At 54.5% G+C, this 23186-nt stretch overlaps 2 protein-coding genes across 3 annotated transcripts in view; one reads left to right on the plus strand and one right to left on the minus strand.

Moving 5' to 3' along the window:
- The first annotated feature begins 55 nt into the window (after positions 1 to 55).
- On the plus strand, positions 56 to 1887 carry Tmem147 (transmembrane protein 147). The gene is made up of 7 exons (XM_005400063.2): positions 56 to 279; positions 352 to 421; positions 886 to 945; positions 1035 to 1171; positions 1290 to 1374; positions 1478 to 1599; positions 1685 to 1887. Exons 1-7 carry the CDS (start codon positions 203 to 205, stop codon positions 1806 to 1808), a joined length of 675 nt encoding a protein of 224 aa, XP_005400120.1. The 5' UTR covers positions 56 to 202; the 3' UTR covers positions 1809 to 1887.
- A 2627-nt stretch (positions 1888 to 4514) lies between these two features.
- Atp4a (ATPase, H+/K+ exchanging, alpha polypeptide) overlaps positions 4515 to 23186 on the minus strand; it is a 66172-nt gene continuing 47500 nt past the window's right edge. For both annotated transcript variants that reach the window (XM_013522383.1, XM_013522382.1), the window contains 21 exons: positions 16639 to 16779; positions 16484 to 16543; positions 15896 to 16099; positions 14678 to 14791; positions 14190 to 14442; positions 13666 to 13934; positions 12869 to 13067; positions 12430 to 12539; positions 12215 to 12349; positions 11565 to 11757; positions 10754 to 10929; positions 9567 to 9703; positions 9334 to 9484; positions 9089 to 9257; positions 8844 to 8998; positions 7706 to 7829; positions 7130 to 7275; positions 5786 to 5919; positions 5299 to 5400; positions 5116 to 5207; positions 4515 to 4910 (listed from right to left, as the gene is read on the minus strand). In XM_013522383.1, the coding sequence (XP_013377837.1) occupies positions 4882 to 4910; positions 5116 to 5207; positions 5299 to 5400; positions 5786 to 5919; positions 7130 to 7275; positions 7706 to 7829; positions 8844 to 8998; positions 9089 to 9257; positions 9334 to 9484; positions 9567 to 9703; positions 10754 to 10929; positions 11565 to 11757; positions 12215 to 12349; positions 12430 to 12539; positions 12869 to 13067; positions 13666 to 13934; positions 14190 to 14442; positions 14678 to 14791; positions 15896 to 16099; positions 16484 to 16543; positions 16639 to 16779 (3093 nt within the window). In that variant the 3' untranslated portion in view covers positions 4515 to 4881. The remainder of the gene's footprint in view (positions 4911 to 5115; positions 5208 to 5298; positions 5401 to 5785; positions 5920 to 7129; positions 7276 to 7705; positions 7830 to 8843; positions 8999 to 9088; positions 9258 to 9333; positions 9485 to 9566; positions 9704 to 10753; positions 10930 to 11564; positions 11758 to 12214; positions 12350 to 12429; positions 12540 to 12868; positions 13068 to 13665; positions 13935 to 14189; positions 14443 to 14677; positions 14792 to 15895; positions 16100 to 16483; positions 16544 to 16638; positions 16780 to 23186) is intronic.

A 23186-nucleotide genomic window follows, 5' to 3' on the forward strand; every position in this document is an offset into this window, starting at 1 on the left:
GGGGGGCGGGGCCGGCGGCGCTCTGACGTCACGAGCGCGACGCCCCAGGCTGGACTACGACTCCCAGAAGGCCGCGCTCGGGCCGGGCCCGTCAGGTGGGCGCCAGGACCCGGCCAGGCTAGAGCGCCGGCTGAACCGGAGAGCCGCTCCCGGAGACGCCCCCTCGGGACTCCCGCGCCGGCGGGACGGGGCTACCGGCGTCATGACCCTCTTCCACTTCGGGAACTGCTTCGCTCTCGCCTACTTTCCCTACTTCATCACGTACAAGTGCAGCGGCCTGTGAGTGCGGGGTGGGCTCGGGGCGGAAAGGGCGCGGAGTCGGGGTCGACCCTTCACCACCCGCTTCTCCAGGTCTGAGTACAACGCCTTCTGGAAATGCGTCCAGGCCGGGGTCACCTACCTCTTTGTGCAGCTGTGCAAGGTGAGGGCCGTCTGGAACCCACGTGTCTGGCGCCCGGGCGCTCTCGACCCAGGGACCTGGCTCTCCTGTTAACCCCCGCTGTGGGACTCTAGCGGAGGTCTCGGAGCAACTTTTTCTCCGCACTTTTGGTGAAACTCAATGTCAGTTGTAAGGTTTGCAGAGAGGTGTTTTGATTTGATATGATTAAGACCGGTAACTAACCCCGAGGGTGTTGCACGGTGCTAACACTGCCCGGGCAGCCACACCAACGCCTCTAGACCTCATTCAGAGTGCCCTGTGACTTCCAGCCCTTCAGGGAGCAGGGAACCTACCCTCTTACCTCCCCCAGTTTAGTGATCTTACCACCCTCTCCCGGATGGACCGCAAAACCGGTATGCTGCCCCCATATGTACCTTAACTTCCCACAAAACCCATGTGAGTTATCCCCTTCACCTTGAGATGACCTCTCTGCCTGCTGCTCTCAGATGCTGTTCTTGGCCACTTTCTTCCCCACCTGGGAAGGCGGCATCTACGACTTCATTGGGGTGAGTAGGGCGAGGAAGGGGCAGGGAGTGCAGGGGCGGGACTGGCAGCCCCTGTCTTGTGCTTACTCAGGCTTCACTCTGACCCACAGGAGTTCATGAAGGCCAGCGTGGATGTGGCAGACCTGATAGGCCTAAACCTTGTCATGTCCAGGAATGCGGGCAAGGGGGAGTACAAGATCATGGTTGCTGCCTTGGGCTGGGCCACTGCCGAGCTCATTATGTCCCGGTGTGTGCAGCAGCCTGGATCCCAGATCTTGAGATCAAGGGTGCTGGAGGGTAGGGGGCAGAGTCTGGCTTCTGAGAGTGACTTGATACCAGAGAATCCTTCCCTTTACCTTCCTCAGCTGTATCCCTCTCTGGGTCGGAGCCCGAGGCATTGAATTTGACTGGAAATACATCCAGATGAGCATTGACTCCAATATCAGTCTGGTATGCAGTCCTGCTCTCTCTGCCACATACATACATGCCTCTTAGCCCATGATCATGTTTCTCCCCAAGGTTCAACCCCAACTTCTTGCCTCCCTCCCTCCAGGTCCATTACATCGTCGCCTCTGCCCAGGTCTGGATGATAACTCGCTATGACCTGTACCACACTTTCCGGCCAGCTGTCCTCCTACTGATGTTCCTTAGTGTCTACAAGGCCTTTGTCATGGAGTGAGCTGCGTGGGGTGTGCGGCTGGGTCCAAATAGGGGTGGGTTTTCTATTCTCTTTCCCTCACTGTGATGTTTGCCCCAACAGGACCTTTGTCCACCTCTGCTCCCTGGGCAGCTGGACAGCACTACTGGCCCGAGCAGTGGTAACAGGGCTGCTGGCCCTCAGCACCTTGGCCCTGTATGTTGCTGTTGTCAACGTGCACTCCTAAGCTTGGTGTCTCAGACATCGGCATTCGTTTTCCCTGCTTCTCTCCAGATTTTAGTGAAATAAACAGTATTTGGAAAGTTGTCTCTGCCTCCATTTCTCTCCCAGGAGCTGTCTCCCAGTACCATCCTCACCCTTGTTCTGGCTTTGAAACCGGGTAGCAAGCTGGGTTGCTAGCCAGTCTACCTTACTGTACTGACTGCTGTACTCCTGAAGCAGTTTCTCAGGCGTTTTGTTTTCCTGTGGTAGACGGAAGGCTTGAAGTAGATGATCTCTGAGCAGTAACAGAAGCTGGGGAACAGGAGATGGAAGGGAGCAAGAGTACAAGAGAGGGCTCTTGGGGGTTCCTCCTCCTCCTCACAGCTTCAGCTGGGCCCTTCTCTGGCTGGTTACCTCCAAGACTGCTGCCATCAGCTTTCCCCTCTGATCCATCCTCTGTATGGCAGCCAGGGGCTCTATCTGAAACCTGTCTACTACATTTTCCCTTCCCTGCTTACGGCTATTCGTAGCTCCTCATTGTATAAAAGGCCGTAACCTTTGGTTTTACCATTGATCTCCCAGCTCTTCTTGAGATGATTTGGTCAGTCATATTGTTAACATCATTCAAGCCATGGGCCCACCGTAAAAGGGAGTGGAGTGGGGTGTAGATTTGATTTCTTAGCTTCTTGGTGTTTCAACTTAGGTGTGTGGCCCTCAGTTCAAACTCTGGCCTAATTTTTCTCAAGGTGGAGTACAAGTCAGCCAAATAGAGTATTTGAGTCCAACTGCTTGGACATTGTCCTAAATGCCACCCTCTACCATCACTGTCACCTCCCTTCCTTGGTCCATTGGGCCAGCTCTCTAGCTGTTTCCTCCCTCTCCTAGTGGGATGTGTTAGTAGTAGGGCTTTGAATATCACACTTAAGCTCCACCTTGATGCAAATCCTGCCCTGAGGAAAGTTCTCTCCAGCCCTGGTATTGCCACTGAGGTCCTTAGGGCATGGGATAGGACAGTGCCCCCCCCCCCCGCCTCCTGCCAGGCTGTCATGGTCCTTCATATTATTCAACTTCAGTCCTCGGAAAAACCAGCTGTGCTATGAGAGTCTCGGTGTTCTCAGGTGGGGAAGCCACTACCTAGCTCAGTGCTGAGTAAATACCACCCACTGGTATCTGGGGAGCTGGGAGTGCTTGACTCCCCCAGTTTTGATGGACAAAGAAATTGATGGGGCACAGCCCCGCCATTCTGGGGAGGGAGCCAGTGGAGTCACTTTCACACTGCCATCTCATGACCTACCTAGCTTTTACGCATGTTGGGACAAGTGAAGGGTGCAGAAATGACCAGCTGTCTGAAATAATTCCATCTCACATGAGCTCAAGGAGAGAAACTAGAGTGGTTAAGGCTGTGGTGTGAGGAGCACAGGCCAGAATGATCAGGCTATGACATGCCTGGGCAGTGGTGGATTGTGACGAACACGGCAATAGTGAAGAGAAATAGGCTTTATGGAGACACAGAGGAGCTGCCCAACCCAGCCAGAGTGGGCTCTCAGGAGAGGGTATATGAGCTGAGACCCAAAGGCTGAGTTAGTGGAGCAAGGTAGATGCAGTCTGGAGGTCAGAGTAAGGGCCCAGCTTTTTGGGGAGCATAGGAACTGGGAGCTTGAGAAAAGTTGGCAGGGGCCAGAGCACAGAAAATTCGAGGGCTAGCTGAGGGGTTGATCAAGACGGTGGGGAAGGATAGGGTCAAACCTGGCCTTAGGAAGCTTTTGTGTGGAGGAGACTGAAACCAGGGTGCCAGGACAGGAGTAGGAGAAGAGTGGTCAGAAGCCAAATCTGAGAGGTGGGGGGGGGCAGTGGGCTTTTATGCATCAGCAGGGGGCACAGTGGGGACACAGGAGTTCAGGGAGATACAGGCTTGAGGCTTGGAAGCTCCCCCAAGGACTCCCCGTGTTGCCCAGGGAGAAGGATCTGCACTGATGGGGCAGTGGGGCTATCGGTGAGATTGAACAGCGGGTAGGAGCGGGTTTGGGAGATGATGGAAAGGCCGGTGTGGATCTCCTCAGATCTAGTATGGGAGACTGAGGACAGATCTGAGCATCACTGCAGAAACAGAACTAAAGTGTTGGGACCACAGGATGTGGCAAGAAGAAGGAGAAGCCCAGGGCCCAACAAGAACACTAGTAAAGAAGGGATGAGAGACAAGCACACCGGGGAAAGGAGTGACAGAGGGGGCAGTGGCATCTCCAGCTGTTGGAGAGTTAGCTTGGCTGAGATAGGGTGGGGGTAACTCCAGGAGTCGCTCAGAACTGATCCCTGCAGGGCCCAAGGAGTGAATGAGCAGAATCAGAGTGCAGGGCCCTGTGAAGGGCAGGGGACGTATGCGCTTGATGTGGAGCAGATTTTGGCCCCCGAGTTAGCGCTCAGGAGAGAGAAGAGATGCTGAGAACTGAAAGCCACAAGGGGAGCAGAGTGGAGAAAGGCCAGGCTCTGGGGGCACCTGTGGATACAGCCCAGCTGGCCTTCACATTCTGTAACCCTTGGCAAGGAAGTGGGAATCAGCTTAATCCACTTTCCTAAGGAAGGTTTACTGAGCACCTGCTGTACGCCAGGCCGTGCTGAAGGCCCTGGAGATGCGGCAGCCTAAATAAATTGTCCCTGTACTGTAGGATTGTGGAGAGCAGCGGTGCTGGTGGAAAATGCTTAAGACAGCACTTGGCACCAAATAAAGGCACAGTCAAGGTAGGATGGTTTTATTACTGTCAGGCAGAGCGTGAGGGTGTTTCTGATGAAGCCCACAGGCAGCTCCAGTCCAGACTGGCGTCCTAAGGGTGGCCCCACCTCCCCCAGAGGTGCCAGCTCCCTGTCAAAACCCCACTGCCACCCCAGGGCACTGGGCCAGGCACTGCTGCTCCAGGAAGGTGGGGACTACAGATGAGGAAGGGTAGTGGGAGGGTTCCTCCAAGGTTGGGACACCGTGGGCTGCAGAAGCACACACGGGGGGCGGGGGGTGCTGGGACTCCATTGTGCCCTCCGGAGATTCCCATGAGCCCTGCTCCCACCTGCCTCCAGTGGAAGCAGAATGGACAGAAGGCAGCCGTCCTTTAATAGTAGAGTTCCTGGTCCCACCAGCCTGGGAAAAGAGAGAGAAAGGAGGCTCAGTGCTGGGGGGACGCTGGTCAGAGGGAACAGGGAGCTCAGAGGTTAGGTACAGTGGCAGTTTGATAGGGGAATGCCAGCGGCTTGGTTGTCAAGTGTTGAGGATCAAAGGTGAGGGCAGCTGCTTTGAGGACCTGCTTTGAGGACTGGGTCCCCCTGTCCCCAGTCTCCATACTCACTCCCTGGGCAACAGCGAACTCCAAGTTTCCGGATTTCATCATAGATAAAGATGAGGAGGCCAAAGGGCATGGGAACCAGCCACCACTGGAACCTGACGGCACAGGCAAGATGGCAAGGCGAAGTTTGTCCCCAAGCCTGTGTCCCATATCCCCATCCCTCTGCCTGCACCTCACAGCCCTCACCGGATGGGCATGAAGTTGAAGATGTTGGGCATTCCGGGGCAGTAGCACAGGAAGCAGCCGATGCAGACCTGGAACACGATGGCGATCACCAGGATCCTGTTCCTGTAGGCAGGGCAAGATGCGACAAGTTCAGAGGGCAGATTTGGGACACAGACAGACTAGACAGAAAGCAGGCACTGGCTGAAGGCAGGTCAGAGGTCACCAGCCACAGGGAGATGTTCTAAACCTGGACCGCCAGAGTGGCCATGCCTCCCTAATAGCAGGACCCAGCCCTGTCCTTGTAACCTGTTAGTGGCTGAAACATGGAAGGCCAGTGGGAGCTCCATGGGGAGAGCTGACCAGCTGGTAAAGATAGGTATTGATACATTAGCCTCTGGAATACTGCATGAAGTCTGCTGGCTGTGGTGAGCCCTGCTCAGAACCTGATGGGAGCTGGAACCAGGTATTGGAGGGCAGGATGGGGCAGAGCCGGGCCAGCTGCAGACACCTGAAGAAGCCCTGCTGGAAAGCAGAGAGACGGCGCGTCTTCCGGATGAGGACGTCGGCGATCTGGCACATCTCAATGCTGATGAAGAACACGGTGTAGCAAGTGTATTGCTGGTAGAGGCGCTGCCCGAACGTCTGTGGACCAGGAAGGACCAAGGGCAGCCTGAGCCCAATGCAGAGCCTGTCCAGGCACTAGGCACTAAACTCTTTGGCCATGAACCCCTAAAAACTCCCTTCCCTTCACATGAGTCAGCTTAGGGGAAAGGAAAGCAGCACCCACAGAAGCCCAGAATCTAACAGAACTTGGAGAACCTCTCCTGGGCACACTATAGGCTGGGTCAGGCTGCTTGCACAGCAAAAGGGGAAGGTAGAGTTTTCCAGGCACCCAAATAGGGGCCGGGGGAGAAGAGACCTGAAATCTGGAGGCAGGACTCCAGGGGCCAGGCCAATGGCAAGATGAGCAAGGTGGGCCAGGTGGGCCTCAGGGGAATGGAGGGCATGTACCCACTTGAAGGGACAGCCACTCCAGTCCCTTCTTCTGCACAGCTCATGTTAATAGCGGAGCTATCTCACCCCATCTTCCCAGCAACCCTGTGCAAGAGATAGTGGGGCTTGGGCTGCAGCATGCACCAGATGAGGCCCCCCAAAGGACTTCCAGGCCCCACCCACACCAGAGGTCTGGGGTGGGGCCTGAGAATGTGTATTTATAATGAATTTCCAGTGACACTGATGCTGCTGCCTCAGAAACAAACAGAAAACCACTGAGGCAGACAATAGTATTCTCCCCATTTTATAGGTGAAGAAGCTGAGGCACAGAGAGGAAGGCAAGTTGCTTAGGGTCATGGAGTTTGTGGGGAGCAGCACCAGCCCCACGAATCCAGGCAGTCTGGCTCCCAGGTCTGCACTCTTATCCATGACAGTAAATGATTCAGAGGAATATCCTGCTCTGTAATCTGTTCCTCTTCTGAGCAAACTAAACACATCTGCCAGCTACATCTATAGCCTCACTGCGCTCCAGACCTTCACTGAAATGGGCCACACATGCCAAGACTCTGTGAGGGGTGCTGCAGGGAAAGTAAGAGAAGGGTGCTTGCCCCTTCCCCAAGATGATGTGTTCCTGTCAGGGGAGGCACAGGACCCACCTGCCACTGCTGCTGTGAGCGTCAGAGGCCTAGCCAGAGACAGCATGGGAAAGGCCCTGACCCCAGAATCAGCAGAGTGTGGGCGCTCAGGATGCTATGGCTGAACTCAGTCCCATGTGGAGCAGTGAATGAGCCACGTACAAAGTAGGTAGCGCTGGGCACTAGGGTGCTGTGGGCTGGGAGAGACTGTGGCGGGGCCTCACCCACTCCTGGCCGTAGCTGTCCTGAAGATCTTGCAGGTGATGATCCTCCCACTGTGGCCGCAGCCCCACACACAGCAGAGGGAACCAGCCCTCCTGGGCCATGGCCGTGAAGTAGTCGGTGAAGCCAGCAAATGACTGGATGGCGCCTGAGAGGCAAGGAGGCAGAGTGAGGGACAGGGACAGAGACACGTGAAGAAGGCTAAGGAAATAGACCAAGGACACAGAAGCAGACATGGAGACAGAAATAGACAGGGATGGACCCACAGAGACAGAAGAAGACAAGAGGAGAGCTCCAAGAGAGACTGGTAGGGACACGAGAGAGGTACAGAGAGAGACAGAAGTACAGGAAGACAGATGGGGACAGAGACGCCCAGAGAATCTCCAAAAGACCAAAGGACCAGACACCACGGGTACCAGAAAGAACACCACAAACAGATGGACATAGAGAACCACAGAAACCCAAGATCAAACAAGACACCGAGATCCAGAGCAAGCCAGAGCCTGTGTCATGCTGGGGAGCCCCAGGCAAAGGGCCGCCCTGCTAAAAAGGCCCGCCTCCTGGCCCACAGCACTCACCGACCTGGAAGTAGGAATAGGCAGCCAGGGGCTCATTGACCAACCGATCGCGCTTGGGGTTCCGTGGGCGCAGGTGCATGATGTCACTCTCAGCCTTCTCGTACGCCAGGGACACAGAGGGAAACTGGCGAAAAGCAGAAAGAACCAGGGGGTCCCTGTCCTCAGGGATCTGGAGTCGGCCCCACTCTCAACCTCCGGGCAACAGCAGGACTGACAAGATTTGCAGTGACCACACCTGCTGGGACAGCCTGGGTCCAGCTGGCCCTGTGGGCATGTCTGTGTGTCTGTCACAGGGGCCCTGGTGTCCGTCTCCATGAAAATACCTGCTGTTATTGCTGTCCTCCACTCTCCGCCTTGCTCCCTCCCTTTCTCTCTCCACCCCACCTTCCTCCTCATTTTTCTTCTCTGCTTCTGTTGTTTTGTCCTCTGACCTCTAGGACACTCCAGACTGGGCCCTCTCTGCTTCCTTTCTGTTCTTCCTGTCCCTAACTGTTTCTTTGGTCCCTGTTTCTAGTCTCTTTCTCTGTGATTGTGTCTGTCTGTGTCCCTGTCTCTTGTCACTCTGTATCTCTGTTCTCCTCACTCTCCCAGTGACCATGCTCCCTTCCTCCCAACTCTCTGTGACAGCAGGGTGGCACCAGAGTGCACTAATCAAGGGCACAGGCCTTGGGGCGCCTAACTGCCTGATAGCTGTGTGACTTGAAGCAAGCCATTTAGCCCGTCTCTGCTTCAATGAGCGCATTAGTAAAATGAGGAGGATGACATTAGCTACATTAGTGTGCACCTGGCCAAAGTGAGCAGTGTGTAGGTGTCACTGAATAAACTTCTGTCAACATGACCAGGCAGCAAGCTACAGCGGGGCTGTATCTGTAGTTGCTTTCTGTCCATCTGCCTTGGGGCCTGAGGGGGTCCTTTTGTCCCTGTCTGTTAAGGGATGTCCATCTCTGATTCCCATCTGGCCAGATCTCTGTGCCTGTTAACAGCTCTGTTTGTCCATATTGAGCTGCCTGTGTCCATGTGTCTGTCCATGCTTATCTGATCTATTTGATGCCTACCTGTGTGCCTGTCTCTGGGCACCCTGTGTATGAGTGTGTATGTGTGTGTGTGGGGGGGGTGGGCACCAGGGCTACAGACTCACAATGTCAGTGCAGAGCTCTATGAAGAGGATGGTGATGCACCCAAGGGGCAGGGGCACGCTGACAGTGATGTAAATGAGGTAGGGAGTCAGTTCTGGAATGTTCTTGGTCAGTGTGTAGGCGATGGACTTCTTCAGGTTGTCAAAGATCAGTCGGCCTGTGGGGGATACAGCAGGCACCTCAGTTCCTCACAGCCCACTTCCTCCTGTGCCCACAGAGGCTGCCTCCTCCCTAGCCTGGCCCAGACCCTGCTCCACGCCCGTCACGATGGAGGCAAAGTTGTCATCCAGCAGGATCATGTCGGCTGCATTTTTAGCAGCATCTGAGCCAGCGATGCCCATGGCCACACCAATGTCTGCCTTCTTCAGGGCCGGGGAATCATTCACACCGTCCCCTGTCACAGCCACAATTGCACCCTGCAGGTAGTGGATGGAGGTGGTCAGTGAGATGCCAGCCCAGGGCCCGCTGGCCCACCCTCCACAGCAATCTCACCAGTCGCTGGCAGCTTTCCACTATCACCAGCTTCTGCTGGGGGCTGGTGCGCGCAAACACCATCTCGGGGTGGGTGCGCAGTGCCTCCACCAGCTCTGATGGATCCATGTCCTTCAGCTGCATGCCATTGATCACGCAGGCACGGGCATCCCTGGGAGGGGCGGAAGGGTTTCATGGGGCCTCAGTCTGCGTGGGGTGCAGGGAGACCATGGAGAGGCGGGGTGAGGGCTTACTTCCGGTTGACCTGGTCCACAGGCACCCGGAGGCGGGCAGCAATGTCTTCTACTGTCTCACTGCCTTCTGAGATGATGCCCACACTGGCTGCAATGGCCTTGGCTGTGATGGGATGGTCGCCTGTAACCATGATCACCTGTGGGAGACCAGTGGACCCTTGACTCCTTCACATCAGTCCAGTTTCCCTGTCCTCCCTGATAGACATCTGCTTATACACTTATTCATTTGTTCAACCAAGTATGACTACCTGCTATGTGGCTGGAACAAAACAGATAAAATTCCCTGTTCTTATAGAGCTGATATTATAGTGGGGGAGACAAAAATAAGAGACATGAATCATATGGGGGGGGATTAAGCTCATTGAAAAGAAGTTAATATTGCCTAGGGAGGGCATCATGGAGGAGGTGACATTTGAGCAGAGACCCAAAAGAAGGGAGGGAGTTGGCCACATGGAAATCTGGGGGAAGAGCACTCCTGCCAGTGCAAAGGCCCTGAGGTGAGAACATGCCTGAACTGTTTTTTTCTTTTTCTTGTTTTTTGTTTTCCAGTATAGGGAATCGAACTCACGACCTTGCGTTTGCCAGGCAGGTGCTGTGCCACTGAGCTAAATCCCCAGCCCCCATGCCTGAACTGTTGAATGCCAGGGAGAAGAGCATGGAAGGCAGGGATGAACAAGAGGTTCAGGGGCTAAAGAATGCATGGAGAAAGGTAATTAGGGCCAGGTCTTTAGAGCCCTAAAGACCAAAAGAAGCACCTGCTTACTTACATTGGCTCTTCCACCCTTGATTTGTAATTGGGGAACCATCTCTGTTCCCCTGACCATTGGTTCAAGTGAGATCACTGACCAAGATTGGGCGAGGTACCCTCAGCCACTGTGACTGGTTCAAGGGTGAGCTGTAAGTTAAAGCCGCCAGGGAGTGGGGGTGGGGGTTCATCTTTGCTGTCCCTATTTGATCTCTGCTGCCCCTAAATGAGGGATTGCTTGAGAATAAAGCCAGGGGAGAGAAAGGGAGAGCTGAGACATAAAGTCAAAGTCCTAATGACACTAAGCTCCTGAATCCAACTTTATGTGAAGCGCCATGCCCTAGAACTTCTCAGTATCATGCACTAATGTATTTTGGGTGAAACTACTTCCAGCTGGGTTGCTGTCACAGGTTCCTGGCTGTCCCTTCCCCAACTGGCGTACCCGGATGCCTGCTGTGCGGCACTTGAGCACCGCATCAGGGACAGTGGCCCTCGGTGGGTCAATCATGGATACAAGTCCCGCAAAGCAGAGGCCACTACTTGGAAAGTTCATGGCCTCCACATCGAAGGCATAGCCAGGCGGGTAGTCCTTCTCGTTCAGGTAGAGATGGCAGAAGCCTGGCCAGAAAACAGGGAAGTGACAGAGGAGTCTGGGCAGAATCCACTCCAGCAAGGCCAGGAGTAGTAAAATAGCCAGGCCTCCTGCACCAATCGCCTGCAGGTGCCCAGCACATCAACAGAATCCATCCTTACAACCACCCTGCAAGCACATCCCCATCTCACAGGTGAGAAAACTGAGGATTAGAAAGGGAACATTTCTTACTGGAGATCACAAAGCAAATGAAGTGAAAGACCTAGGTCTGTTCCTTCCAGGGTAGAGACAAGGACGATGGAAATTTAAGAGGTCAAGACGACTGAGGGAGATTGAAGGTCAAGACAAAGATCAGGAAACGTCTTGAGTTGAGGCAGGGACTCATGGGAAAAACAAAGGATCAAGAGGAGGACACAGTAAGATGGTAGTGAGGGCCAGGGCTTGAAAAATCAATAGTCGAGTGGATGTGGATGGTCAGGGTAAAGACAAGAGTGCTACTAGGGTGGGAACTGAAGCCAGATGCGGGTCAGCAAACCGGGAGAGTCGATGGTGGGTGTGTGGCTGGGGCAGGTCAGCTGCCGCTGGGCTGAGAATGAGCAGGGTCTGTGGACTCTCCTCCCCGCACACCGGGTCATCCCTCCACCACCCAGGCGGGTCTCACCGAGCACGCGCTCGCCCAGTCCTCCCAGGCTGAGGTAGGCAGTTTGGAACGCCTCACGCCACTGCTCGTCCAGCGGCAGCTCCTGGCCCTTGATGAGAATGGAGCTGCAGCGCTCCAGCACGCGCTCGGGGGCGCCCTTCATCACCAGCAGGTGCCGAGGGTCGCGCGGGTCCTCCAGGGTGTGGATGGACAGCTGTAGGAAGAGGCGGTGGTGGGGGAAGGGGCGGGGCCACGGATGGCGGGGGCGGGGCCTGAAAGTCTAGGGAGGGCTTTGAGTGCCGGGCAGGTGTGTTGGGCAGGTGTTTAGTAGAGGCTGAAGGCTTGGGAGGGGCTAGGCGCGGAGTCAGGGTCCTGGGCGCAAGGAATGGGCAGATTCAGGGAGCAGGTTAGGCTGGAGACAGGATTTGATAGTGAGCCACTGCCCAAAGAGGGCCTGATAGCCAAGAGCCCGGGAAGTTCCTCCTCTAGAGCCTCTGGGTGGGGCCTGGATGTGGGCGTGGCCTGACACGGGTGAGATGGGGTTGAGAGAATTAGGGACGCGGTTTGGCCAGGGAGAGGTAGGGGCTGAGCCCCGCCCGTGTGGGTGTGGCCTCGGGTGGGCGGGGGCCGCTCGGTGGGCGGTGCGGAGTAGTGGGAGGCCAGCTGCAGACCTGGAACTTGTTGGTGGAGTTGAAGGGGATCTCGCAGACTTTGGGGAAGCGGTCGCGGTAGCCCATGGCGTTGCCCAACGTCAGCTCTGAGAATTTGAGCAGCGCAGTCTCGGACGCATCTCCGATCACGATGCGCTGGGAACGGGGACCGTCGTCAATGCCTGACCCGTCTTCACCAGGCTCCTGGCATGCCCTAGAATCTCCCAGTCGCTCACCTTGGGCACTGGTACCGCGTCCTGGCCGGACTTGAAGGCGGCACGGTTGCACAGGGTGAGCACGCGGCACAGCGCCCGCCAGGTTTCCGAGGACTGGTCAAACGTCTGCCCTGAAGATCAGGTTGGGCTGGGCCCGCAGGGAGTGGATCCCCAGACCAGAATGGAGCCCCTCCCCCTGCGTTTAGGTTGGAGTCTCCTCCCTAGGCCTGGGTGTGGCCTAATTCCCTCCTCCTACCTCAGGAAGAAGCCTTTGCTTCAGACTCAATTTTGAGTCTTCTGTGAGTCTGGATAGAGGGTCGCTTTGTGGGCCTGGAGCTGAGTCACCTCCGATGGCCCAAACCTTTAGCCACCTCCCCATAACACAAAGCCACCCCCAGGCTGCCTCGGGCCACCATCGAGTGGATCCTGCTGCAGCCCTAGTCCTGTCCCACCTCAGTACCTGACTGGTCTTCCGTAGTGTCAGCTGTATGAATGTGATTGTCAAACCACAGATGGGACACCGTCATGCGGTTCTGGGTGAGTGTCCCCGTCTTGTCTGAGCAGATCACTGATGTGGAGCCCAGGGTCTCCACAGCCTCCAGGTTTTTGACTACACAGTTCTTACTGGCCAGCCGCTTGGCTGTCAGAGACAGGCAGACCTGCGGGGCACGGCACAGGTGTGGGCACCTGTCCCTGCTTCCAGGCCCACTTCCCGCCTCTCACCCAAAGCCATACTACAGCACTTTGATTACAGCATTCTTCTGCCAGACAAACAGAATCGTTTACCCAGCCGGTACTTTCTCCTAGGGATGCCTTCCCCTCTCTGCCCAGACACACTCTGAGCTGCCTCAGCGGAGGTTCTATTATTAGCACAATCAAAATGACAAAATGAACCCCTGGGCCTCCCCGGCCAGGCCTCCGACTGGGTGCTGCCAGCGACCTGGATACATGCTGCCTGCCCACTCTGGACCTCAACTTTCTCTGATCCAGGACCTGGCCTGTTCATCTCTGAGCTCTCCTGGGTGGCACAAGACATGGCCCAGAGAAGCCTGGTGAGTGCTGAATGGATGGATGATGCAAAGTTGGGGGATGAATGAGCAGGAGAATGAATGAATGGGGAAAGTAGAGGATAGATGAGGAGGTAAATGAATGGATGGAAGGACAGGTGGGGAGGTGATGAGTCCACACCGCAATGAATGAACAAATAGAAGTACAGGCTCTCAGCTTCCTGTACCCCCTTTCATCTCCCCTACTCACTGTGACAGTGGCCAGCAGCCCCTCAGGCACGTAGGCCACCACGATGGCCATGAAGAAGACCATGGCCCGCAGGAAGGTGTAACCAATGCACATGGCCACAATAAAAAATGTGGCCCCAAAGAGGATGGCCAGGCCTGCAATGATGTCCACAAAATGTTCAATCTCAATGGCAATGGGCGTCTTCTCATTTTCCACTCCTGAGGCCAGAGATGCAATGCGTCCGATGATGGTGCGATCCCCCGTGTTCACCACCAGGCCCTGGGCCGTGCCTGCAGTGGAGACAGGAGGGTGGCTCAGGGGTGTGGGCAGCAGCAGGGGTATGGCTGGCAGTGTGCGCTGAAGGAGGGGTAGTCACCGAAGGCTCTGTGGGTGACAGAGAAGCAGTGTGCTCTGGAGAGGCGGCAGGCACATGGGAGGAGGAAGTATGTGGCATAGAACATAGCAGAAGAGGACCCCGTGGGGATCATAATGAGAAGCAGGGGACCGTGTGGCTACTGGGGAGGGCAAGCAGGGGCTTCACAGACCTTCAAGGCACATGGTGGAGAAAAAGGCGATGTTGCGTGTCTCCAGGGGGCTCTCATGTGTGCACTCGGGGGAGCGGGTCTGTGGCTCAGACTCTCCGGTGAGCGAAGAGTTGTCCACCTTGCAGCCCTGGGCCGACAGGATGCGGATGTCCGCAGGCACACGGTCCCCACCTTTCATCTCCACCAGGTCACCCACCACAAGCTGATCCGCATTGATCTGGAACTTGTCCCCATCTCGGATCACTGTAGCTTGCTGTGGGGCAGAGGCAGCAGAATAGAGCAGGGCAGGGGTGAGGGTGGTCGTTGCTGAGCTTAATGGGAGTGGGAGGGGAAAGATGGGAAGAGTTGAGGCCCTAAGGGGAGAGACGGAGGCCATAGATGAGGGCGAGTTGGACTTGATGGGATGAACCACAGGGAGATGTCAGGAAACCCGCCTGAGTAGAGTTGGAGCCTGTACAATCTTAAGAGGCCGGAAGCTGGGGACCCACCTGGGGCACAAGGTTCTTGAAGCTAGCAATGATGTTGGTGCTCTTGAACTCCTGATAGTAGCCAAAGCAGCCAGTGACCACGACCACGGCAATGAGGGCCAGTGCCAGGTACAGCTGTGGGAAGAGGGGGCCAGAGTTCTGTCCAGGGGCTGGAAACTCCCTGCTGAAGGGCACCAGCCTGCTGTCTGGCCCCCTCTGTCCTTAGGGTCTCCTCTGCGGTATTCCCCACTCTACTGGGAAGTTTCACGTACTGTTCGTGGTGGCTGAGCACCCTATCCCTTTGTTCTGCACATCCCACATTTGTCACCCCTGTGTACTTTATTCCATATGTCTTGGCTCCTGATTCATGAGTCTCCCGTGTCTCCGTATCCTGTGAGCTATGCCCCATGTCTCTCTGTTCCTTAGTCTTATGGGTTCCCGTTTCCTATGTCCCCCAAGTCTTACATTCCCCATGTCCACCTAAGCCTCCTGTGTTCCCATAACCTATATTCCTCACGTCACAAGATTCATATTCTGTGTTTCTCATAATCCATGCGTGGCCCTTTGTGTCCCCTGTGACCACCAGTTCTGACTTCCATGAGTGTGTGCTACAGGCTGTGCTTCACGTTCTCCATGATCAGTGCCCAATGTCCCAAATTCCTGTCTCCCCCATGTTACCTGCCCTATGCCTTTTCAAGCCCCTGTTCAATGTAACACATGCCCTTGAGTCCCCATGTCCTTTTTCTGACCCTGTCACATACCCAATGTCACCGTGCCCCGAATCTCCATTTCCTGTCTTTGTGCTTCTCTAATGACTATTTCTCCCTGTGTCCTGCGTCCCTTATGTCCTATGCCTTGGTGCCCCATATCTGAGTCCCTTTGTCCCCTGGACTGTGTCCTTGGTCTGTCCTTTGTCCTCATGTCCTCTGTTTTCCAAGTCTCATATCTTACACATTGTATTTCCATATCTTTAAATGCCATCTTTGTTCCCTGCCACTCAAGGCTCATCTTTGATATCCTTGTATCACTGATGACCTGTGTGCTTGGCCCTGCCCCACATTCCAGGCTCCTCCACCCCTGGGACCCACCTCTCAGAATAGCATCCCTATGTCCCCATCCTACACCCTTTTGTCCTGAGTCCTAGGCCCAGTATCCTCTATCACACAACAAATGCAAATAGTAACACTAAGTCCGGTGGCCCCTATGTCCCATGTCTGCCCCGCAGCACCCATCACTCACATTGTCATCAGTGGTGAGGTCACCCTCACTGGCCTGGATGGCAAAGGCAATGAGGCAGATGGCAGCAGCCACCCACATGAGGCACTGCAGACCTCCCGCCAGCTGCCGGGCAAACTTGACATACTCCGGGGTGCCCTTGGGTGGCCTCAGTGCGTTGGGCCCATCCCGCAGCAGCAGCTCGGCTGCCAGGCTCGCAGAGAGGCCCTGGGGACAGAGGAGTGGGAACGGGCAGGGCGTTAGAGACCTTCCTTTCACCGTGCACCCTCACTCTCACTCTTTCTCCTTCCCGTTCTGCCTCTCCCGTCTGTCTTACTCTCTTTGTTTCTATCTCTCCGTTCCTGCCCTTTCCGCCCTGTCTCCTCGGTTCTCTCCTCTGTCACTCTTCTCTTTCACCAGTTCTTTCTTCCCGTTCTTTCTCTCCCTGTCTCTCGCCTGTCTCTGCCCTGCTGTCTCAGGCTCTGCCCTTTCTGTCCCTTTTCACCTGCTTTTCTGTCTCTCTCTGGATTTGGCTCTCCAACACTTTCCTCTGCTTCCTCTGTCCTCCTCCCTCTCCCCCACTCTGTGCCCTCTGCTCCCCTCCCAGCTCACCTTGATGGCGCTGGTCTGGTATTTCTGTTCCAGCTCGGCCACTGACAGCTGGTGGTCATTCTGTGGTGGGGAGCAGGGAGCTTGCTCTCTGGCTCCCAGCAGACCCCATCCCTGCCCCAAGCCTCTGCCCCCGCCCCAGCCCAGCCCACGCTCACGATCTCCATCTCCTTCTTCATGTTCTCCAGCTTCTCCTTCCTCTTGCCTCCCCCACCGCCTGCCTTCTTCTTGCTCATCTTGGCGGCCATGTCCCCACCAGGCCCGGATCCCAGCTCCACCGAGTAGAGCTCGTAATTCTCCTGGGAATGGGGTAGAGTAAGGGAGGCGTCAGATGCCACTAGGACCCCTGCCCTGCCCTCCAGCACCCGACCCCTGGGCCCCACGCACTGCCTTGCCCATGGTGTCTGGTTCTCTGACAGACAGAGCCTGGGTCTGGACCAGCCCTGATATACCCAGGGACGGAAGGGGTGGAGCACAACCAGCTGATTACAACTGATTACAGAGCTCCTTGGGGTGACCTCCAGGCCTGGACACCTCAGGGATCTCCTACCTGGCTGCCAGCTACCCCAAATCCCACGGCAACCTGCCACTCAGCTCAGGACACACTGGGGACGGCCATAGTAACACCACCAAGAAAAGCAAACAAGTGGTGCTCATTCTGTGACGGGCTGTGTGCTAAGGGTTTTCCCGTGTTTTATTTAGCCTCCCAGTGATGTTGAGGCAAGAACTCCCTTTACAGATGGAGAAACTGAGGCTCACCACAGCTGAGTCACTTGCCATGAGGCCCAAGCTAGGACGCGACAGAGTCAGGACTCAGAACTGGGTAGGTGGGCTGCGGAGTGTTGTCTGGTGAGTCATGTAGCGTATGTCTGCTCACCCATGGGAGGACGGTGCTTGTAACATTCGTCCCGGCTGTTGTTTACTGAGGACTTCTTATGGGCTGGCCCTGCCGTGTGTGATTTACTTGAACTTGTCTCATTACCTCCTCACAACAGCCCTGTAAATTTTACCTTCTCTCTCTTTTTTTTTTTTTTTTTTTTTTGTCTTTTGAGACAGAGTCTTGCTATGCAGTTCAGGCTGGACTTGAGCTGACTTTGTAGCCCAGGCTGGTCTCGAACTCAGAACAATCCTCCTCCCTCAGCCTCCCGAGTGCTGGGATTACAGGCATGCGCCACCACGCCCAGCTTACCTTCTCTTACTACCCCTGTTGTACAGATGAGGAAACCGAGGCCCAGACAGGATAAGGACTTTGTGTGACTAAGTATCAAGGACAGGATTCTAGCCCAGGTTTGACCCCATAGCCTGGCCCTTATATGGTTTCACTGAAGAGAAAATGCAAACCTCACAGGCGTAGTACCAAGTATGTATGTGCCATGTTCCGTACATATGTGACCTTGCATGTTCTTGCAACAAACTCTTGCAAGGGCAGCAGCTCTATCAGTCCCATTGTGCAGAGGAGACTGAGGCTCAGACAGGTTCAAAGAGGGGCCCAGCAGCACTCTACCATTCCCCTGTGCCCACTCCACCCAACCCAACTGAGAGGCAGAATGGGAAGAGGATGTGCCCAAGACTGGCCCAAGCTTGGTGCCAAGTGCCAGGAAGCCTCGGACCCTGCTCCACACCCACCAGGGGCTTCTGGTGTCACGGTGAGGAGGTGGGGAAGTGGTGGGGTCCTTGGCATGGTTATGCTTGGGCTCGTGGGTGTGTCTCCAGGGGCAGGTATGAGTACAGCTGATAAGATGTCCTTCTCCTCAGGAGCAGGTCACCTGGGAAGGTCAAAGCTGGTGGGCGCCCTGAGCGCCTCCCTACGCCCCCGACACACATCCAGGCCCCCATCTGCTGCTCATCGCTAGCCTGCCGCTGGAGACCCCCAGAGACTGCAGCAGGGTACAGTCACGTGGACCGCACGGCAGAGCCACCCATGTACAGGCTGAGCTTCATCTCTCTGAACGGTGTGGGAAAGAGGTGTCACTCCTCTGCTTACAACCCCCAAAGCGTCCCTTCTTGCTCAGAATAAAATTCGCAGTCGTTCCTGCAAGGTCTGGCCCCACCACCTCGCCTGCCTCAGTCTTCGTGCTGGTTTGATGTGCACGGCACACTGTACAGACCATTCCTGCCCCAGGGCCTTGGCACTTGCGGCTCCATCTGCCTGCTACTGGCTTCCTGAGCTATGTGCAGAACTTATTCTCACTTTCTGTGGGCCTCAGCACAAATATCACCTCTCCGGAGAATCCTCCCTGTAATAACACCCCCCCCATTGTGTTCCATTCCCTCACCCTTTCCTCATCCGCACCTCATGTTCCAACTGACATCGTATTGAATTTTTCCTTGTGTGATGTCCATCTGGATCCTGGAGAAGGAAGACTGGGACCTGATTGTTTGTTGCCGTGTACAGTCTGAGAACACTGCCCCTCCAGCACACAGTGATTCTCAGTAAACTTTGCTGAGTATTAAAAATGTCTTCATTCCTCCGTGGTTAGGGACACCCTGGACAGGTTCTCAAGAGGTCTGTCTCTGGGAACTCCCCAGAGGCCCACACTGTCTCCAGCCCCGCCACCCTGGCCCACCAGCCCCTACCCTCAAAATGCACAGGCTCCAGGGAAGCCATGAGGATCGTGTCTGCGTGGATCAGGGACCCCACAAGCAAAGTCACAGATGGCAAGATGAAGGGACCGTCATTCGCAGCAGATGGCTGACCGAGATCTGTGGACTTCTGCCAAAACAGGGCTGTCCCTTTCTGGTCTCTGCCTTGTTTGTGTTTTCTTCTCGCTCACTTCTTAATTTTGTATTACTGTAAATTTCAATTTTTTTATTTTAAATATTTCAAACCTACAAGTCACAGAAATAGTAAACACCTGTCTACCCTTCAACCAAATTTAATGTTTTCCTATTTGAAAGAGAGAATGAGAATCTGAAATTTGTTTTGGCTGAATCACTTGTGAGTAGGAAATAGGATGTTTTTTATCCATACTTAGGCGTGTGTCTTCTAGGAATAACGACATTCTCTTACATCATTATGATCTAATGACCAGTTTTAGAAGTGAACATTAATAGCTTAGCGAAGTTAGAGAATTCATTTGAATTTTCCCAGTTTTCCCATTACAGTCCTTATCCTTGTCCAGGATCCAAGCCAGGGTCACGCTTTGCATTTAGTTGTCACGTTTCCTTGATCTCCTCTAACCTGTGACAATTCCCCAGTCTTCCCTGGCTTTTGTGGCTGTCGTTTTTGAGAGTATTAATTAGTTACTTTATAGATGCTCCCTCAGTTTGAGTCTGCTGATGATTCTTCATGATTAGATTCAGGGTGTTGGCTTTGGGCAAGAATACAGAGGTCATGCGTGCCCTTCTTAGGGCACTGTGTCAGGCTGTGCCTCATACTTGTCTTTAAAAGTCTAGAGCTGGGCATATATTTTGTGATGTCCACTACCTAAGCCTGAGGCCCCGGACATCCCACACCCAGCTACCTAAGGGAATGCCTAACTCAACCGGACCCTGTACCAGCCCGATGGCCTTGTCTATCTGACTGTGCAGTGCCCAGCCATGCCAGTGGTTAAATATTTTTACTCCCTTCTCTGATTACACAGCCTTCAGGTAGTACTCACGTTCTGTCTTTGGGGGCGGGGTATCTCACTTGTGCAAATTATTCTCTTATCATGTATCCAAGCAACACTGACCCCCATCTCAAGGAGGTGGACACAGAGGCTTCTGCCCACAGAGGGTCTGGATAAAGTGGAGCGAGTCCTGTCTTTGGCACCTTGAGTAGAATGTAGCCTGGGTGGAAATGCAGCGCTGTTTCAGGGTGACAACTTCTGGCAGGACTCAGGGCAAATGTGATACAAGCTAGTTACTGCAATGGTGCAAGACTTCTCTAAGCCTGGGGCACATGGGTCATGGGAGGCATGTTTGAGCACAATTAGTAGTCAGAATTTGGGGGAATTTTTTTTTTCTTTTCCTAAGAAAGAAGGGCCTGAGGATAGACAGTTAGATGGAGAGCCGGGAGTGGGGGCACACGCCTCTAATCCCAGCACTCAGGAGGCTGAGGCAGGAAGATTGTTGCAAGTTCAAGACCAGCCTGGGCTACAAAGTGAGCTCAAGGCCAGCCTGAACTGCATAGTGAGACCCTGTCTCAAAAAGACCAACAATAATAATAATACATTTTTAAAAAACAGATGAGGAGCTGGGCATCATGACACATGCCTGTAATCCCAGCACTCAGGAGGCTGAGGCAGAAGGATCACCCTCAAGTTTGAGACCAGCCTGAGCTCCATAGTGAGCTTAAGACAAGCCTGACTACAAGGCAAGACCCTGTCTCAAAAAAATATTTTAAAATAAACAGATGGGGACCACTAAGTGGACTGTAAGTAGAGTATGAACTAACGTCTCCTGGAACCAGGCCCATACCAACACTCAGCACCCCACTGGGCCTGGTGGGCTCAGTTCCCCGGCTGCCCCTCCTCCTTCCCATCTGCCATTTTTCCCATGCAGGCTCAGGAACTCTGCCTGCCTGGACCTTCTGTGTTTCACAGCGGTCATTTCAGGCCTGCGGCACACGTGGCTCCCTCTGGCCCATGTTCACCTGCTCCTGGTCCTCTGTGGTACACATGTTCCAGGAAACCCTCCTGGCCCATGCAGCAGGCTGGCTCCAGTGCTCCCCTGGGCTTCCCACCCCAGCCCTGATCACTCGAAGCCCTCATTTCTCCGTCATAGCCCTGACACTCAAGGCTGTCACAGCCTGGTGACATTTCATCTCCCTGAGGACAGGATCCAGGCAGTCACAGTCACCACTGTGTGCCCCGTATTCTTCTCAGCTCCGGCTGGCCCCAGGCAGTGTTTGCCAAGTGAAGGACCTCATGGTGACCTTGACGTCCACATGCATTTGCGTCTCCCTGATAAGATAGTGGACTCCCCAGTGCCCTTTACCTCTTGGGCAGGTCACTCCCTCCCTGGCCTCCAGATCCTGGGAAGTGGAATTAGGGACTGGGTGGCAGGTGCCTTGCTGCTCCCCCACCTTCGGGGCAGACAGTGGGTGGAGTGGGCGACAAGGTTTCCAGCCCATCTTTGTTCTGGGACCAGGAGGTCATTAAAGAATCTATCTTTTTTCTTCTCCTCAGCTCCCATGGCAGCCCGGTCTCCATTCCCTCCTCCCTATGAGACAGTTAGGGAGCACCAGGGTGGGACAATGTGGGATAGAAGGCTGGAACAACAAAATAAACCCCCGGGCCAGTAAACTCTCACCCTTTGTAGCATGGCATGTTTCCACAGACCCATAATTAGACCCTGATAAAACCACAGAAGCAGAATGTTTGTGAACAAGAAACTGTTACCAAGGAAAAACCCAAATAAGCCCTGTAGTTTCACTTGCACTTAGTCTACTTAAAAATCACTCATTTTAGAGGTCACACAGCCAGGCAATATACTATTAATTTCCCATTGATTTGCTGGAGGAGGCCCCCGCTGATGTGTGGGCTGTGCTGACAGTGCCTGGGTTACTTCCCCGGGGAGCTGACGGCTGCTTTTGCTGAGAACACTGACCCTTCCCTCAGGCCTGCAGATGTCTGACTAAAATGGGATAAAGGGCTTGGCATCTCTCCCCTTTGCTGTCTTAACCCTGGCGTGATTCCATTCAGCTCTGCACAGACACATGTTGATCATTTAAGAAATGTTTCATTCATGACTGTGATACAGGCCCAGCTTGGCCTCCTGCCCATGGGAGCTGGTCTGTGTTTTATATTCCTCTCTCCTCTCTCTTCTGCCCCGAACTTTGTGTGTTTTCAGCGGCCACAGCAGCCCAAGCACCTAAAGTCCTTCAGCCCTATCCTAAGGCCCAGATCTACGAGACCTGGCTGTTTCGTACATCAGGATGGCACTAGCGACTTAAAAACTCAACAGTCCCTAGGACTAGTGGACCATGGCCACCCAGCGGTCCGAATAATCACAAGGAACATCTTTTAGAACTGTGCTCCTGCCTGGTAAGAATTACCAGACTTTAGCCCACTCCAGCTGATCAGTAAAAACCCTCTGCTCTCTTTGTCCTGTGAGTAGCAGCGTGGTCACTGTCTGGACTGACTTCAGCCTCCCTTCAGCCAAAGCCCCTTCTCTCTCCTCCCTCCCAAGAAGCTCTGCCTGGTCAGGAATGTGTGTGTTGCAACATTTGGTCCAGTCTCATCTCTACTATGTTTGAGTTAAAAAAAATTCTGTTGCCCCGTATCCCTGGGACATCCCAGCAGCCTCTCCCCTGGTTTCCTGCCCCCAATCTGTTCCTGCCTCCACAATCTGTTCCCCAAACTCAGTGGGAGGGAAACTGGAAGCCCCTGAGACAGACCAAGGCCCTCCAGGCAGGAGCCCTGCCCTGACTACATCCATCTTTCAGTCCCCACTGGCACCCCAGGTCCTAGAGATCTGACCTGTTGCCTCCTGAGCTTCTCTCCCCCCACTGGTGCTTGGCTCCCTCATTCCGACTTCTTTGGAAGCAGCAGACAGGTTCCCACCTCACCAATTGCCACTTAATAGGAAGGGCCCTTCCTTCTTTGCAGCTTAGTTCCTTTAGACTTCCCTGAATCCAAAACACTTTGTTCTCTTTAAAAAATATGAATATCTGATATAGGTGTGGTGATACATGCCTATAATCCCAGCACTTGGGAGGTTGAGGCAGGAGAATTGAAAGTTCAAATTTCCCTGGCGCAACTTGAGAACCTGTCTCAGTTTG

Source organism: Chinchilla lanigera, unplaced genomic scaffold (genome assembly GCF_000276665.1).
Source record: "Chinchilla lanigera isolate Chin_1 unplaced genomic scaffold, ChiLan1.0 scaffold00067, whole genome shotgun sequence".
NCBI lineage: Eukaryota > Metazoa > Chordata > Mammalia > Rodentia > Chinchillidae > Chinchilla > Chinchilla lanigera.